At 40.4% G+C, this 16,869-nt stretch overlaps 1 protein-coding gene across 1 annotated transcript in view; it reads left to right on the top strand.

The window, feature by feature from the left end:
- Positions 1-297: 297 nt before the first annotated feature.
- IARS2 (isoleucyl-tRNA synthetase 2, mitochondrial) overlaps positions 298-16,869 on the top strand; it is a 31,568-nt gene continuing 14,996 nt past the window's right edge. Inside the window, exons 1-12 of the mRNA XM_084868857.1 lie at positions 298-658; positions 2,898-3,020; positions 4,676-4,835; positions 5,936-6,084; positions 6,162-6,211; positions 6,294-6,403; positions 6,486-6,576; positions 7,129-7,244; positions 7,377-7,546; positions 8,396-8,486; positions 9,381-9,532; positions 11,092-11,252. Of these exons, the coding sequence (XP_084724983.1) occupies positions 392-658; positions 2,898-3,020; positions 4,676-4,835; positions 5,936-6,084; positions 6,162-6,211; positions 6,294-6,403; positions 6,486-6,576; positions 7,129-7,244; positions 7,377-7,546; positions 8,396-8,486; positions 9,381-9,532; positions 11,092-11,252 (1,640 nt within the window). The 5' untranslated portion in view covers positions 298-391. The remainder of the gene's footprint in view (positions 659-2,897; positions 3,021-4,675; positions 4,836-5,935; positions 6,085-6,161; positions 6,212-6,293; positions 6,404-6,485; positions 6,577-7,128; positions 7,245-7,376; positions 7,547-8,395; positions 8,487-9,380; positions 9,533-11,091; positions 11,253-16,869) is intronic.

Raw genomic sequence — 16,869 nt, 5'->3', positions numbered from 1 at the left:
ATGGTATATATATATATTATATATTATATATTATATATATATTATAATATATATATAATTTTATTGTTTTTTTTTAAGGGCAGGGCGTTGTGATTGAAATCAAAGCCCCAGCTGTGGCCACATCTGGCCCCGCCCCGCCCCTCGGAGCCAGCCCCGCCCCTCGGAATCAGGCCTCCAATCCGCTCCCGCCCCTACCCGGGCGGCTGAAGCGAATACCCGGAGCTGGCCTATTCTCTCGGATCGGGAAGGCTGCGCTCCCTACCCAGCCGTGCCCCGCGCGCGTGCGTGTGCGCACTCCCTCTCGACTCGCGAGGTTTCGCCGGAGTCCCTGTTTCCCGGTTCTGGGTGGGAGCCGAGGCCCCCGCGATCCGGGAGCTTGGGGCGGCCCGGCATGCGTTGGGGGCTGCGTCCTCGCGGGCCGGGGCCGGGGGCCCTGGCCGCCGCCTGGAACCTGTGGGGGCCGCCCCGCCTCCCCTGTCGCCCCGGGTGGCGGGGGGCGGCCCGGGGGCTGGTGGCGCGCTCGGTCGCCGGGGCCAGTAACCAGCTGCAGAAGGCGAGCGACGGCAAGTACCGGGACACGGTGCTGCTGCCGCAGACCAGCTTCCCCATGAAGCTGCTGGGCCGCCAGCAGCCCGACACGGAGCTGGAGATCCAGCAGGTGCGGGGGGCCGGGAGAGAGGCAGGGCCGGCGGGTGCTGGGGACAGGGGCCGGGAGGGCGTGCGACAGGCCCGCGGGCTCCAGGCCCCTTTGGGGGGTGTGTGTGTGTGTGTGTGTGTGTGTGTGTGTGATCAGATGAGTGGAAGCCTCTTTGGTGTGTGTGTGTCTGTGATCAGATGAGTGGAAGCCTCTTTGGTGTGTGTGTGTGTGTGTGTGTGTGTGTGTGATCAGATGAGTGGAAGCCTCTTTGGTGTGTGTGTGTCTGTGATCAGATGAGTGGAAGCCTCTTTGGGGTGTGTGTGTGTGTGTGTGTGTGTGTGTGTCTGTGATCAGATGAGTGGAAACCTCTTTGGGGTGTGTGTGTCTGTGATCAGATGAGTGGAAACCTCTTTGGGGTGTGTGTGTGTGTGTGTGTGTGTGTGTGTGTCTGTGACCAGATGAGTGGAAGCCTCTTTGGGATGCGTGTGTGTGTGTGTGTGTGTGTGTGATCAGATGAAACCCCTTTGGGGTGTGTGTGTCTGTGGGTCTGTGATCAGATGAGTGGAAACCTCTTTGAGGGGTGTGTGTGTGTGTGTGTGTGTGTGTGTGACCAGATGAGTGGAAACCATCCACCTAACGGGTTTTCTGCCTGAAACTACAGTGAAGAACCTGGAGGAAAATCCCTCAGGGGCAGCAGGTTCCCCAGCAGAATATTCAGGGGGAATCGTGCGGCGCCCAGATAGCAGCGCAGGTTGAAGTCCCATTTTCAGCTTGGATACTTTCCCAGTGGCTTGTAAAAAAAGTAAATTAATATAGTCACATATAAGTAAAAAATTTGGTTATTGCGCCCTAGCCGGTGTGGCTCAATGGTTGACTCTCGACCTATGAACCCCGGGGGTCACATTTCTATTCTAGGTCAGGGAACATGCCTGGGTTTCAGGCTCGATCTCCAATAGGGGGCGTGCAGGAGAGCAAGTCATGGATGATTCTCTCTCATCATGGATGTTTCTATCTTTCTCTTCTTCTGAAATGAATAAAGTTTTGTTTTTGTTTTTTAATTTTGGTTATGAGGACAAGTGGAAGCTCACCTTTGTGGTGTTACTAGATCCCTAGTTGGAATTATGACTTGTTTGCAGGACAGAGTGGTGATACTTAATTTGTGAGTTGCTTCCCAAACTATGTGACTGCTTCCTGTATTAAATAGAATATTCTAAAGGCAGAGACTCACATGTTAGTTTCTCCCCTTCTAGTCTTTAAAGCCCATGACGCTCAGGATATATTAGTTAAGTATCGGTTAGCTTAAATATGACAGTTATCAGAGTTCTAGACTCATCGGCCTGTTCTGGCCCCTAATTTCTGACAGTGTTTTATCCAGTACCTTCTGTACTCCAGGAACTGTGGCCGTTTCTCATGTTCTCTTATTTCATCTTCACACCAAGTGGATGTTAGCGTTGTTTCAAAGGAGGAAACAGGCCCGTTAGGGCAAAGTTGAGCTGGCCAAGGTCACGTAGTGGATTGCACTGCGTGTTGTCTCAGACTTAGAGAGTAGCAAGGGCTTAGGTTTAATCAGAAGGCTGCGAGGGCGGCTCTTGAAAGGTTTGAAAAAAGGATTCAGCTGTTAGAGGAGGAGGGGGTTAAGGAGGCTGGTGAAAAACCTGAAAGGATTCAGCAAAAACAATAACAACAAAACACCCAAACTCGCCCTAGCCAGTTTGGCTCAGTGGGTAGAGCATGGGTCTTTGGACTAAAAGGTCTCAGGTTCGATTCCAGTCAAGGGCATGTACCATAGTTGTAGGCTCCATCTGAGCCTCAAGTTAGGTGTGTGGAGGAGACAGCCAAACAGTGTGTCTATCTCTCCCACATCGATGTTTCCTTGTCTCTTACCCTTCTATCTAAAAATCAACACTCATAGACACAGACAACAATATGATTGCCAGAAGGAAAGGGGGTAGGGAGAGGTAGAAGAGGATAAAGGGGGATAAGTGGTGATGGAAGGAGACTTGACAATATACAGATGATGTATTATAGAATCGTACACCTGAAACCTATATAATTTTGCTAACCACTCTCACCCTAAAAAATTCAATTAAAAAAAAAATGTACTCAGAGTGCATTTATTGATACAAAACATTGCGGTTTGTGTTTTAGAGCTGAAGACATTGGAATGAGATAGGAAGTAAGTGCTGGCTGTTCCTCATGGTATGATTCAGGAGTATGTGTTTATACGATGTTCCGACATTATCGCTCTTTTTTTAAACAGAAATGTGGATTTTCAGAACTTTATTCGTGGCAGAGAGAAAGAAAAGTCAAGACAGAATTTTGTCTTCACGACGGACCTCCTTATGCAAACGGTGACCCTCATGTTGGACATGCTTTAAATAAGGTAATCATAATTAAGTCTGTAAGACTTGGGGGGGGAAATATTTAAATACACTTTACAAAAGAGTACTCGAATACCATGGCAGTTATGTAAATTTGCATTGACACATAAAATGAATGTCTTGACAGAAAGCAGCAGTAAAACATTTCGGTCCTGCGTGATGAATAACATCACTGGCATTTGCTTTGAGCTTGTTAGTTTGCATTAGTAAATATCGTTTTAGTCAGTTAAGTCCTTATTGAGCACCTACTATGTGCTAGGCATTGTTCTGGATTGGAAATAATCAGGGAACAAAATAAAGATAGGTCTTGTCCTTTGGGGCTTATTATGCTTCAGTCAGGCAAGACATAATCAATAAGATAAATAGAACATGTTAGAGCTGCTATAGACTGAATACTTGTTTCTTCTTCCGAATTCATATGTTGAAACCTAATCCCTAACGGGGTGGTATTTGGCAATCAAGGTTTTGGCTTCTATTGCTGTAGATTTTTTTTTTTTAAATATATTGTATTGATTTTATACAGAGAGGAAGGGGGAGAGAGAGAGAGTTAGAAACATCGATGAGAGAGTCATCGATCAGCTGCCTCTTGCACTAGGGATATGCCCGCAACCAAGGTACATGCCCTTGACTGGAATCGAACCCGGGACCTTTCAGTCCCCAAGCCGACGCTCTGTCCATTGAGCCAAACCGTCCCGGCTATTGCTGTAGATTTTTTTTAACCTATTCTAAAATTTCAGAGAGGCGGAATAAAAGCACATAGTAGTATTTTTCGATGTCTGGCTTCTATCAACCATGCATGTAGTATTATATTTCTGAAATTCATTCATGTTGTTTTAGATAATCAGTAATTGCTTTTTTTTTTTTTTTTTCATGGCTGAGTGGCATTCTATTGAGAGGATATACCACAGTTTATTCATCAGTTGTTGTTTTTTTCTTGAGTTGTTTATACTTCCGTGGGAAAATGGGAGTGGGCGTGGCCTTGGCTGTCTGTCTCTGCTTTCAAAACCAGGAATCTGGTCACGAAACAGGTCCTACAGCTTAGAGCAGCATTATAATATGGATTGTATAATTGTATTAGAGAAGTAAGTTGTGTTGAAAAACTCTTAACATTTGAGATATGTTATACATACTGCACGTTTCACAGAGGACAAACTATGCTGCTTAATAGCTCATTTCTGAATTATTGCACTTTTTACATCAGCCGCCCCCCCCCCCCCCCAAAAAAAAGCATAACTTCAAATATCTGTTATTCTTGTTTTTATGTAGAACTTGAATTGGGAGATTTAATAGTTTACTTTATATAAATCCTTTTATTTATTTATTTATTTTAATATATTTTATTTATTTTTTTTACAGAGAGGAAGAGAGAGGGATAGAGAGTTAGAAACATTGATGAGAGAGAATCATCGATCAGCTGCCTCTTGCACACCCCCAACTGGGGATGTGCCCGCAACCAAAGTTACATGCCCCTGACCGGAATCAAACCTGGGACCTTTCAGTCTGCAGGCTGACGCTCTATCCACTGAGCCAAACCGGTTTCGGCTATATAAATCTTTTTAAATCTGGGGTTTCTCAGTGTTTTAAAATATTAAGAAACTAAGGTAAATTATTGGATACATGCTTCATGTGCAAGTGATGATTACCATGTTCTTTGCAGATTTTGAAAGATATAGCCAATCGATACCATATGATGAAAGGCTCCAACATCCACTTTGTGCCGGGCTGGGACTGCCACGGGCTACCCATCGAAGTGAAAGTCTTATCGGAGCTCGGTGGGAAAGCTCAGAATCTGTCAGCGATGGAGATCAGACAGAAAGGTCAGCAACTGTGTTTCTGTTTGGAGATGGTGTTTGTCAACACTGGTTCTTTGGAAAAGTCTGGACCTGTTAGAGGGACCTGTTTATTTTGTTTGTATTTATAATGTGAGCTGTTGGAAACCACTTTGTCGCAGAAAATTCAGATTTTTGAAAATTGACCTTTGTGAGAACTTATGTTCAGAGATTGAAGGAAGGATTTGTAAACATTTCCAAGTACATCCTTCAGTTCTTGAGTCTTCATATGTATATATTTATTTTGTTAATCCTCACCCGAAGATATTTTTCTCTTGATTTTTAGAGAGAGTAGAAGGGAGGGGGAGACACACAGAGAGAAACATCGATGAGAGAGAGAGAGAGAGAGAGATTGACATTGATTGGTTTCCTCCCGTCCACCCCTAATCTAGATAGTGGATTGAGCCTATAACCAAGGTACATGCCCTTGACCAGAATGGAACTGGGACCCGTTAGTCCGAGTGTGGATGCTCTATCCACTGAGCCAAACTGGCTAGGCCTAGTCTCCATATTTTGAGATTATTATTTTGACCAGTGTTTTTATTTCTTTTCCTCGCTAGGGCTGTTGACCTATTTCAGGGGATAAAACAAAAGTAAATTCTAAAATACAAATATGTTTTACGTTAATCTCTTATTTGATTCTTCAGTACATTGGGTAGGCAAAGAATCTTGTATTTGTATATGTAGCTATTGTATAATATATTTGGATATGATTGCGAAGATTACTTACTTCCTTGTGAAACTTATTATCATTGACTATATGTACTGCTTAATTTCTTTTGTATAATGAAATATATTCCCTGATCTTTTCTTAAATTCAGAAATTTGAGGATATTGTTTTCTAAATGTGAGGTCATTGTACAAAGTCTAGAAAATACAGAAGATGGTAACAAAACTCCAACTTTTGAAATTCTAGTTAATTTTAGAGTTTGAACACCTTTAACTTTCAAAGTAACTTTCCTGTTCAGTAAACTCTACCATCTAAACTGTGTACAATAACTGCATTTAGAGAGATACATACTAAGCCGTTTTTAAGAATGGGAATTTACCGGTTTTTCAAAGTGTTTTCTTGTCTGTATTTTGTTCAGCCAGGTCATTTGCCAAAGCAGCAATTGAGAAACAGAAGTCGGCATTTATTCGGTGGGGAATTATGGCGGACTGGAACAATTGCTACTATACGTTTGACGGCAGTTACGAAGCCAAACAGTTGAGAATTTTCTACCAAATGTACGACAAGGTAACGGAATACCTTTTTCCTCCGCGAGTGTTAGATTGTAGAATCCCAGTTTTTCATAGACTCTCTGTCTTTTCTAGGGCCTGATTTACCGGTCTTACAAACCTGTGTTTTGGTCTCCCTCATCGAGGTATTTGTGTGTTTTTGCTCACTAAAGGAGAAATTTTGTGAGGTTTCCAGGTCCTTATGTCTAACATATTTTTTAACCTCAGGACTGCCTTGGCTGAAGCGGAACTGGAGTATAACCCCCAGCACGTCAGTCGCTCCGTGTATGTAAAATTCCCTCTCTTGAAACCTGCTCCCAAGTTGGCGTCTCTCTTAGGTATGATTTCTTCATTGCTTGAGTTTATGGCGGTCACAGAATGGGAACCTTTGCTAACGTATTTGAAACTCTGTTCTCACAGACGGTTCCTCTCCCGTTAGTATCTTAATCTGGACCACACAGCCTTGGACGATTCCAGCCAATCAGGCTGTTTGCTATATGCCAGATGCAAAGTAGGTATAGCATTGCATTTTTTTTTTGTTTGTTTAATCCGCAAGTAGGATTATTAACCATTATTTTGAACTTATTTCGTCCTCTTTATTCTCTTAAAATTTAATGAGTTATAACTTAACTGTGTTCATATAGATTTTTTTAAGATATTATTTCCAGCTTTTTTGGAAAACAAAACAGATGTAAGGGATGAAGTCCTTTGATAATAGTACTTTGGGCCCTAGCCGGTTTTGCTCAGTGGATAGAGCATCGGCGTGTGAACTGAAAGGTACCAAGTTCTATTCCAGTCCAGGGCACATGTCCAGGTTGTGGGCTCGATCCCCAGTGGGGGACTTGCAGGAGGCAGCCGATGCATGTTTCTATCTCTCTTTCCCTGTTCTTTCCTCTCTGAAATAATAACAAATTTTTTTGTTATTATTACAAAAAAGAAAAGAAAATAGTACTTTTGGGATTTTGAAGTTAGTTTTTCTAAAATGGCAGTAACACATTTTAAATGTTAGCCGTGGCTTCTCTTCCCTCATTGTCAGTAACTTTACCCTAAACTTTTATTTGAGGTATGCCCTTGTGAAATGTTCCACGTCTGGAGAGCTGTACATACTGGCTGAAGACAAAGTGACATTTGTGGCTTCTGCTTTGAAAACAACACTTGAGGTTATTTCAACGTTTTCAGGTGAAGATTTATAGATGTTCTGACTATCTCAGTCATCCAAAGATTGGGTTGATTGAGGTACTTTGCTCTTAGAGAGGTAGAAGAATTGCCATATGAGATGATTCCGTTCATTGTGCTTTTCTTTGCCTCCAGGTGCCGATTTGGAAAATGGTACTTGCTCTCATCCTTTACTTCCTGACAAAGTCTCTCCTCTCCTCCCTGCAAATCATGTGACCATGACCAAAGGGACGGGACTGGTTCACACAGCCCCCGCTCATGGTATGGAAGATTACAGTGTAGCTTCCCAACACAACCTGTCCACGGTACTGGTCCTCTTCCTTCCTTTTTAATCTCTGCTTTCGTAGAATTAAAGTGATAAATCTAATAACATCTCTCTTTTTTTTTTTTTTTTTTTTTATAATGAGCAATCACTTTCATCATCATAATTGTGAAATTTGTGCAATACTAGAGCTTCCTTAATTCACCCTAATTGAGAAAGATTTTCCAGACAACACAAAATCAGCACAAAATTAAAATTGAAGAATGTATATTAAATGGGGGCAGCTTTTTTTTTCCAAATATGAAGTCACATAGAGGAATTACTTTCTCTGAAAATTGCCAAGTTGACTTTACTAATTTTTGTTGTTGTTGTTGTTGTTGTTGTTGTTGTTTTACTTTACTAGTTTTACAAGTTGAAAAGAACAGGTGTTTTTAAAACATTTGTTTTAAAAACTTTATTAGTTTTACTAGTAGAAAAGAACAGGTGTTTTTATAGTCCTCTCTAAATTAATTTTACACACATCAATTACTTAGCAAGTTTTTCCATTTAAAGGTGAGTTTTTCAAAATCACTATGTACGTTGCCATAGATCCATAAATTAATAGAGATCAAATTAAAAGTGATGTTCTACTTTTTAGTAAACATTAGGTCTCTGCTTTAATAAGACATTTTGCCTTTCGTGGTGTGAATGTATAAATTTACATTTCCTAGTCACTGAATAAATCCTCAACATTTCAACATAGTGAGAAACTAGACCAAGCATGTCAAACTCGTGGCCGGTGGGCCGCACGCCTCATTATTAGACTGAGATGTCTTATTGGTATTGTCTTGCCAGATACTGTCATAAAGATAAAATGTCTCGATACTTTAATTTTCCAAATGACACTTTGTAGGATTGTTTAGTGGATGAAGATGGCGTTTTCACAGCAGCTGCAGGGCCTGAACTTCAAAACAAGGCTGTCCTTGACGAGGGGACGGATGTGGGTGAGTGTTGTGTATGCTGATGTCATGAATCTGTATTTTCTGAAAAGTAGCCAGCAGCAACCTTGACTTATGCTCGCATCTTATACTTTCAACAAAAACAAAAAGCTAGAACGACATCTTATTTTGCCACGTGGTTTAAATAGAGTTTAGAGTTTTTCATCCCTTGCTTTGACGATGCCCAGTTTAAGCAAATCAAATCTGAAAGATCTGTGGACGAATCCTTTCTTGCCTCTTTCGTTTCCGGTGGCTCCTGGTAATCCCTGGGTCAAACCAGTCCTGGGTGTAGAGCTGTGACTCCAGTCTCTGCCTCCAGTGTCACCCACCCTCCTCTGCTCTGTGTGACTGTGTTTGTTCCTCTTGTAAGGACAGTCATCGGGTTAGGGCTCACTCTAGTCCTGTAACTTCATCTTAACTTGATTGCATCTACGAAAACCCCATTTCCAAACAAGCTCCCATTCTCAGGGTCTGGGAGTGAGGGCTTGAGCATCTCTTTTTGGGGAACGAAATTCACCTCACTGTACCTGGTATCTTTTTTTTTTTTCCCCACTGTACCTGGTTTCTGCCGGAATACGTGGTCACTGTTTTAAGAACCTAGACATGTAAGATTGTGACTCTGAATTTCAAGCGTAGGATTCTAAGTGTTTCTTGTTCATCTTTCCTTTGAAGGGAAGGCAGTGGGATAATCCTGAGTCTGGTTAGGGTTTTACAGTCCCTCCCTGCATGTTTGGCCAGGAGATTCCTAGGTTACGCCTGTGATACTTGGTAGATGGCTACTCTTCCTGGCACCTGCTGGTGCAGACTTAGGTCTCCTGGCAGTTTAGAGAGTTCCTAGGGTTTTCATAGTACTTGTAAATATGTCTAACGCAAAGTGTTACCAACTTTTTTTTTTTTAAGTTATAAAGATGCTTCAGGCTTCAAAGAATTTGCTGCTAGAGGAGAAATTGGAACACAGTTATCCCTACGACTGGAGGACTAAGAAGCCAGTGGTTATTCGTGCCAGCAAGCAGTGGTTTGTAAACATCTCGGAGCTCAAGGCCACAGCCAAGGTAGGCAGGTGTCCTGCTGCAGGCTGGCTTCCACGTTCTCAGTGCGGGAGGGCTGCTGTTAGGATTCTCAGTGTGAGGCGAAGAGAAACATCGATCAGCTGCCTCCTGTACACTCCCCACTGGGGATGTGCCCGCCGCCAAGGAACATGCCCTTGACCGGAATCGAACCTGGGACCCTTCAGTCCGAAGCCGACGCTCTATCCACTGAGCTAAACCGGTTTGGGCAATAAAGACTCTTTAAAACATAATTCCAGTGGCATCATCATCACCACCTTAAATAAGTAATAGTTATTCTACTGTACAATATAACATAATCAAATATCAGCATTCACATTTCTTGGATTTTTAACCCAGATGTTAAATTGAATGGCAGGCTCTGTCATTTTGTCAGTAGGGGGTGCTATAAACAGCTTTGGGGGGGAGAAGGGGTTTCAGGTTAAGTGAGGAAACTAAACATGAAACGGAAAATATAACAATGCTTTTATTCATGGGTAGGGAGATTTTTGAAATGAAGTCAGTATACTTTGGCCTTGTTTGAGCTTCTTACCAAACATTTTTGCTATATAATTTGTGTTTTTGTAATTAACAAATGAAATAAGATGTTTGTAATTGTGGGATGGGAGGGTGAGGGGATGGAGTGGGGTGGGGGCATGGGGTGGAATGGGGCAAGGAAGGAACTTTCTCGAGAAATGAGAGATAGAAAGTAAAAGGGAAGTCACTTATTTTGAGAATGTGTCTTTATGTTTTAACGGTTAAATAAATTTAATAAATTTAACCATACTATATGTAAATTAGGTTAGTTTGCAATCCTTATTTGTCAACCTATGACAGTAGTTTTTCTTAAGCATTTAAAAAATGATTGAATTCACCGAAACCGGTTTGGCTCAATGGATAGAGCGTCGGCTTGGGGACTGAAGGGTCCCGGGTTCGATTCCGGTCAAGGGCATGTACCTTGGTTGCGGGCATATCCCCAGTAGGGGGTGTGCAAGAGGCAGCTGATCGATGACTCTCTCCCATCGATGTTTCTAACTCTCTATCCCTCTCCCTTCCTCTCTGTACAAAATCAATAAAATATATTTTAAAAAAATAAAAAATAAAATAAAAAATAAAAAATGATTGAATTCAAGTTTGAATTGATTTTAACTGTAGTTTAATGAAATATAATATAAATAAACCTGTTATCACAGCCTGTTATTGCGAGTTTTGGTCTGGTGCTTAGAAATGGTATAAAATATTTTATTACCATTTCTAAGCTGCCATCTGCTCTTGATGCTCTTTATTTTTATTTTATTTTTTTAAATAGGTTTTTATTGATTTCAAAGAGGAAGGGAGAGAGTCTTGATGCTCTTTAGAAGTTCTTTGTGGCTCTGGGTCAACTGCCTCTTTTGCTCTGAGATATGTGGTGTTTAAGTTAGTTTTGGGGGGAAGGAGAGTTGGCAGGGGACATGTGAATGAGTATAAATATCTAAGGAAAAGAGCTGTATTAGGATAAATAGTGACAGTTCTAGAAAAGTTATTCTGCTTTCTCTCACTGGACTTGATTTGTGACTCAACTGCAGGAATTGTTAAAAAAGGTGAAATTCATTCCCGGATCAGCCCAGAATGCCATGGTTGAAATGATGGACAGGCGGCCATATTGGTGTATTTCCAGGCAAAGAGTGTGGGGTGTTCCGATCCCCGTGTTCCATCATAAGACAAAAGACGAATTCTTGATCAACAGGTAGGACTTTCTCAGTATTTTCAACACTTTCAAGTGAGTTGTATTTTCCTCAGAAATGGAAAAAAATAGTGGATTATTGAGAACTCCTAATAGATGTTTAAATGAAATATTCTAAAAGAATTATCTTTTGGGACGGGATAAAATACAAAGTTCAGCAAGATCCTTTCAATATGATTGAATTTTGTACAGCTGTATTTTTCAATGTTTATACATAAGAACAGAAGCTCCAATGTTTTGTTTTGTTTTTGTATGAGAATTCATTGTTCCTGTGGGCCAAGCTGTGTGATAGAGCAAGCTATTGGGAATCCAAAGATGGACAGTGTTTGGTGGGGGGGAGTCCCAGTGTGTAATTTTTCTTTAAGAATTAGAGTCACTCTCTTATTCAGTCTGCCCTCCCTTTCAGTGGGAAGTGTGTCATGTGATTGTGTAGATGCTTTAAAATTTAAGAAACTATAATACAGTTCAGTGTATAAAATTACATTTGCTGTAGTGATTACATTCCCAATTGAAGCTAAGTTTTTTCTTAATTTTTTTTTTTTCATTTGGAAAGCTAACATGTGGACATAGTAAACAGTTTGGAGCAGAAAAGCTTATTCAGTGCAGAGGAGATTTTTTCCCCAAGCCAGACACTTGACCTTTGAGTTAGTGAACAAGACTCCCGTGGTCCCTGCTCATAGGAGATGATGATCTAGTCCGTGGTCGGCAAACTGCGGCTCACGAGCCACATGCAGCTCTTTGACCCCTTCAGTATGGCTCTTCCACAAAACACCACAGCCTGGGCGAGTCTATTTTGCAGAAGTGGCGTTAGAAGAAGTTTAAGATTAAAAAATGTGGCTCTCTAAAGAAATTTCAATTGTTGTACTGTTGATATTCGGCTCCATGGACTAATGAGTTTGCCGACCACTGAGCTAGGGCATCTGGGGAAGTACTGGAATCAGCAGGAGCCGAGGAGCTGGGAGGAGTAGAACGTGTGGTTAGGAGCCATAATGTGCTGAGTGTGAGGGAATTTCAGAGAGATCAACTCTCGGAAACATTGGTTGGGGCAAATTATAGTGAGTCTTGAGTACTAGGTTAAGGAATTTAAGCTTTCAAGTAGGTATGAAGAGTGAGAATATGTTTTAGGAAAAGAAACTAAATTCTGGAGACCAGGAAGTCATTATAAGGCTTTTTGTTACAATTATAATTTTATTAAAATTTGGAGCTAAGACTCTTTGACCTAAATATTGTTTCTTATGTGTTTTTGTTTTTTAATTGAGAGCTTGATCAGATATAAATGACTAATGCCTTATTACCTCTATTAAGAATTAAAGTTGAAATAAATGCACACAAGTGAGAGAAAGACACAGACAGAGACAGACATGGATCAGTTGCCTCCCGTATGCCACCCCGACTGGGGATCGAGCCCACAACCTTTGGGTGCACAGGACGATGCTTCAACTAATGGAGCGACCCAGCCAGTGCAGAACAAGTGTTTTAGGGCATTTTCTTGAGTTGATTGAGGTAGACTCTGTGATTATATTAGTAAGTAGAACAAACTGATTTATTGGATTATCATTTAATCACGACCGTTAAATGGTACATAGGTTGATTTGTCAGTAAGCTGGGTGAAATAAAGGTGAGCTTCGTCAGAAAAACACAAGCAGATATTCATCAGGCACCATTTAGTTTTATTTATAGTCAGTACATTTACATGGTTGTTACAGATTCTTTTTTTTGTGTGTGTTGTTTGCATGGTCCCCCCTGGTTTCTGATTCCGAAGTGGTAGAGATATACAGAATATTGGCCTACAGAAATGACAGACATACTTAGCCACACTGTCTGTCAATTCATAGGTCATTTTCCTGTACACCACTTGTTAGTTCCCAGCGGCCCCATGCACGGTGGGCTGGGAGGGACTGGGGGAAAAGGTAGCCCACACCAGATTGAGCCAGGAACTGAGCCGAGATGAGAATCGCAGTGACTTCGATCTGCTGTCTTTCTTGGATGCCTTTATATTGGAGCCAGTTGGTAGCCATCAAAAGTAACAGCATCTCCACTGGAAATTGGTACACAGTCCACATGGAGTTGCTGTTACACTTGATAACTCCACTGTGTGTATCAAAAGATGTCTTCAGCTTCTCTTGATGGAAGTCTACAAATAATCTCTTACGCATATTTAATTCATAGAAGAAAATCTTCACGAATTCATATTCTAAATAAGCTTAGAGGCTGGCATATTTGCAATTCTGATGTTTAATTTTGATTTGAATTAAGTTTCTCATCTGCACTTTGTATTTATATTTGTAGAGCCTCAAGTAATTCCATTTCTGTCTTTAACATCATCAGTCATTTTCTGGATCTGTAATTTAATGCCATTATAATTCAAGTGGATATCTATTCCTAGTTAACAAAGATAAAATAAGGGTATTTTTAGCATAAAAAAAAAAAAAAAAAACTATAGAAACACTTGCTACCTAGGAAGGAAAAGAAGTTGTTAAATTCCTTTCACAATTTCAGATGATTATAATTAATTGAACAGTATTAATGCAATAGTTAACCAGTGCATTTAAGGAACTTAGTAGCTCCTCATCTCTAGAAATTATGAGAAATTTCCTAGAAACAGGCAAGAAATTTCTAGTATAGGTTGGGTGTAAGCTTTGGCTACCTCAAATTTTTACTCATGTTCATGACCATTTGGTGAAAAATTATAATGTGTATTAAACAAAGAAAAATTTCTTCACTTTGCAAACATAAGCACAGCATTAAGTTAAAAAAAAAAATAGCTTCCTTCTCTAACTTCAGTGTTCTAGAATGAAAATTAGTACATAAACAGGAAATATTTAATCTCTTACCTTCATCTGGTAACTTACAGAAGAAGAAAAGTTCTTGTAATCCTTCGTGTTTTCTGCTTCTATGCAGACAAAACGCAGGAAACACTGGGACAGCAACCGTTCCTTCCTTACCTAGCAATCCTAATGCTGCTTAATTTCCAATAACTCGCTAAATAAGCTCCCAGCCTGGCTGATGTCAAAGTCCAGGGGGATTGGTTGGTGCTGTGGTTGCTTTTACTGCCAGGGCATTTTCGCTGATTGAAGCCTGAGGGGCACATAGTGCCTGTGTTTAGATAAGGCTCTTGCGTAAAGTTCAAAGTTTTATGACGGACTTATCGCTTTATAAAATAACAGCGATAAAATGGAAGCATATAGGTTGTGTACTGATAAGAGGTCCCACCCATTCCCATCGACAGTAATTTACACTGATCTTCAGGTTCTAAGTTAATTGTTAAATATAGGCTATTATTCACAAAATGAGGGAATTCTGAAATTTCAAAAAATAAATTTTGACTTCTTCCTTGTATTTTTTTTTTCCTGAAGAATGTTTGATATCACTAAAAAATGCCTATCAAAACGTTTCAAGGTGTTTTAAAGCATGATCTCAGTTTTGTTAGAAAAACAATTACACTTCTAAGTATTTATCCGAGGGACATAAGGGGACCGATGTCTTGTCCAATGATGTGTATGTAAGTTGCAATGATGTATATGTAAGGAGATCCCATACAATAGTTGTTTATAAAAGAACATAATAGTGTAGAAAAGAGATAATGTTAGTCCATTTCAGAGAATGAACGCGGTCATTAAAGGTAGTAGCTCAGCTCTTAAGGGGTGCCTCGCTCCCTGTTTGTGAAAATCACATGAATGGCGCCCACCCAGTATATTGCTGTTTCTAGGGTTTGCTGCACATCTGTGAGTATCTTTCCATCAGTTGTGTAGCCTTTGCTTATATTTTTCCCCAAAAAATTATCTTACCGGATTTTGTTTGAACATTAAATTTATTTTTATTTTGCAATCCAGCAAGCCTCAGGTCTGTAGGTTGGATGCATGTGTTTATTTTTATTGCAAGTTTTGTTCTTAAAACTCTCTCCCAGAGTTTCTTAGGTTCATTCAACAAGACAATTTTCACTTCGTGACACCAATTCTGTGAACTTAAATTGTGATCTGTTTAGAATACAAGGATGTTTTTCTCTTTGAAATCTCCATTCTTATGTGTTAGAAGTCTGGTTCAGTTTTTATCCTCTAACTCCAGAATTGTCTTTAATTTATTTTTGTTTTAAAAATGTAAGTAATAGTTTGTCTGCGTCTCAAAATGGAATTGAGAAAGTGTAGCAATTAAATCAGGATTTTTAGTTCATCTAGAGGGGTTGGGTTTTTACAGTTTCTTAGTAAGATGCCAGCTGCAAACTCAGAATCTTTCTTTGTTGTTTGGTATTTCTAGTTACCGACGAGGTAGAGTAATTGAGCATAGTTCAGTAATACTTATATTAAATCTTCACTGAGTTACCTGCTATTTAGGGATGTAAAAAAGCATTGACTTTGGCATTCTAAAATGGACATGTCAAAAAAAAAGTGGGGGGACATGTAGTGTCACCTGTGGTTGTGAGTTGCTTTTCCCAGGGTCATGGAGACTGGCGCTCAGGGGAGGAATATGCTGTGCTCCTCTCAGGATCTACTGAGTCTCAGGTGGACTCTGATCGCTGGACCCAGGGCTCGTACTGTCAGCACTAATCTCCCGAGACGCCCTGGTGCCCCTCCTTCACCTGGTTCATGGCTAGTCCTGTGCCTCTGCTTAGCAAAGCTGAGAGATGAGGAGTGTGTGTTTTACTCTAAGTGGTTTTTAGATGAGCTAGAGAGGCTGGATAGCAAAGTAAAAAATTTGAACCATGACTTACGAGACACGGTTTCAAAGCCTGGCTCTCACTGGCTTAGGCTCATGCTTGTTAAGGAGCCAGGAGGCACAGAGCAGAGCGAAATGTGTTTTCTGTGAATCAATTAGCGCTTAAAGGGGCTTTGACAAGTATAGTGTATGGTGGACGCATACATGTTTGTTTTGATTAATATATTGATCCCAACATTTCAATCCTATTTTCTAAGTGAATATGATTTGAACCATTTGCTTTTACTTTTGTACTATTATTTTTATTTTATTTCTTGTGTATTTGTTTAATCTGTGTATTTCTGACATTTAAGACTGGTTTTCTATTTTATTTTACTGTTTACCTGAAATTGCAACTGATTTTTACATCATAGCTGCTGGACTTGTGTATAGTGTAAGTGTACTTTTTCCAGTCTCTCTCTTATTTAGGTTAATTCAGATATTTTTTATTATAGCATATTCATATTTTCTTAACTGATAAAATGTTCCATGCAAACTGCATAAAATAGTAATAAGTAACTAAATATTGTCATATAATTAGTTATTGCAGAGTGTTTTATGGTCTCATCACAAAAGTTTATCTTTACTGTTAAAGTCCATCTAAAATCTGTGACTTGCCCTAGTCGGTTTGGCTCAGTGGATAGAGTGTCGGCCTACGAACTGGAGGGTCCTGGGTTTAATTCCAGTCAAGGGCTCAGGCCTGGGTTGCAGGCTCAATCCCCAGTGGGGGGCATGCAGGAGGCAGCCGATCAATGATTCTCTCTCATCATTGATGTTTCCATTCTCTCTTCCTTTCTGAAGTAAATATATTAAAAATAAAAATAAAATGTGTGACTGTGTTAGATTTATGGACTTGTGCCCATTTTAACATTATTGCTTTTTATAATTTCTTTAAAATAGATGCTAGTAGCATTATACTTTTTAACCC

The sequence above is a fragment of the Pipistrellus hanaki genome (assembly GCF_964339955.1).
Source record: "Pipistrellus hanaki genome assembly, chromosome: 20".
NCBI classification, from domain to species: Eukaryota; Metazoa; Chordata; class Mammalia; order Chiroptera; family Vespertilionidae; genus Pipistrellus; species Pipistrellus hanaki.
This window is presented reverse-complemented; position numbering and strand designations above follow the sequence as displayed.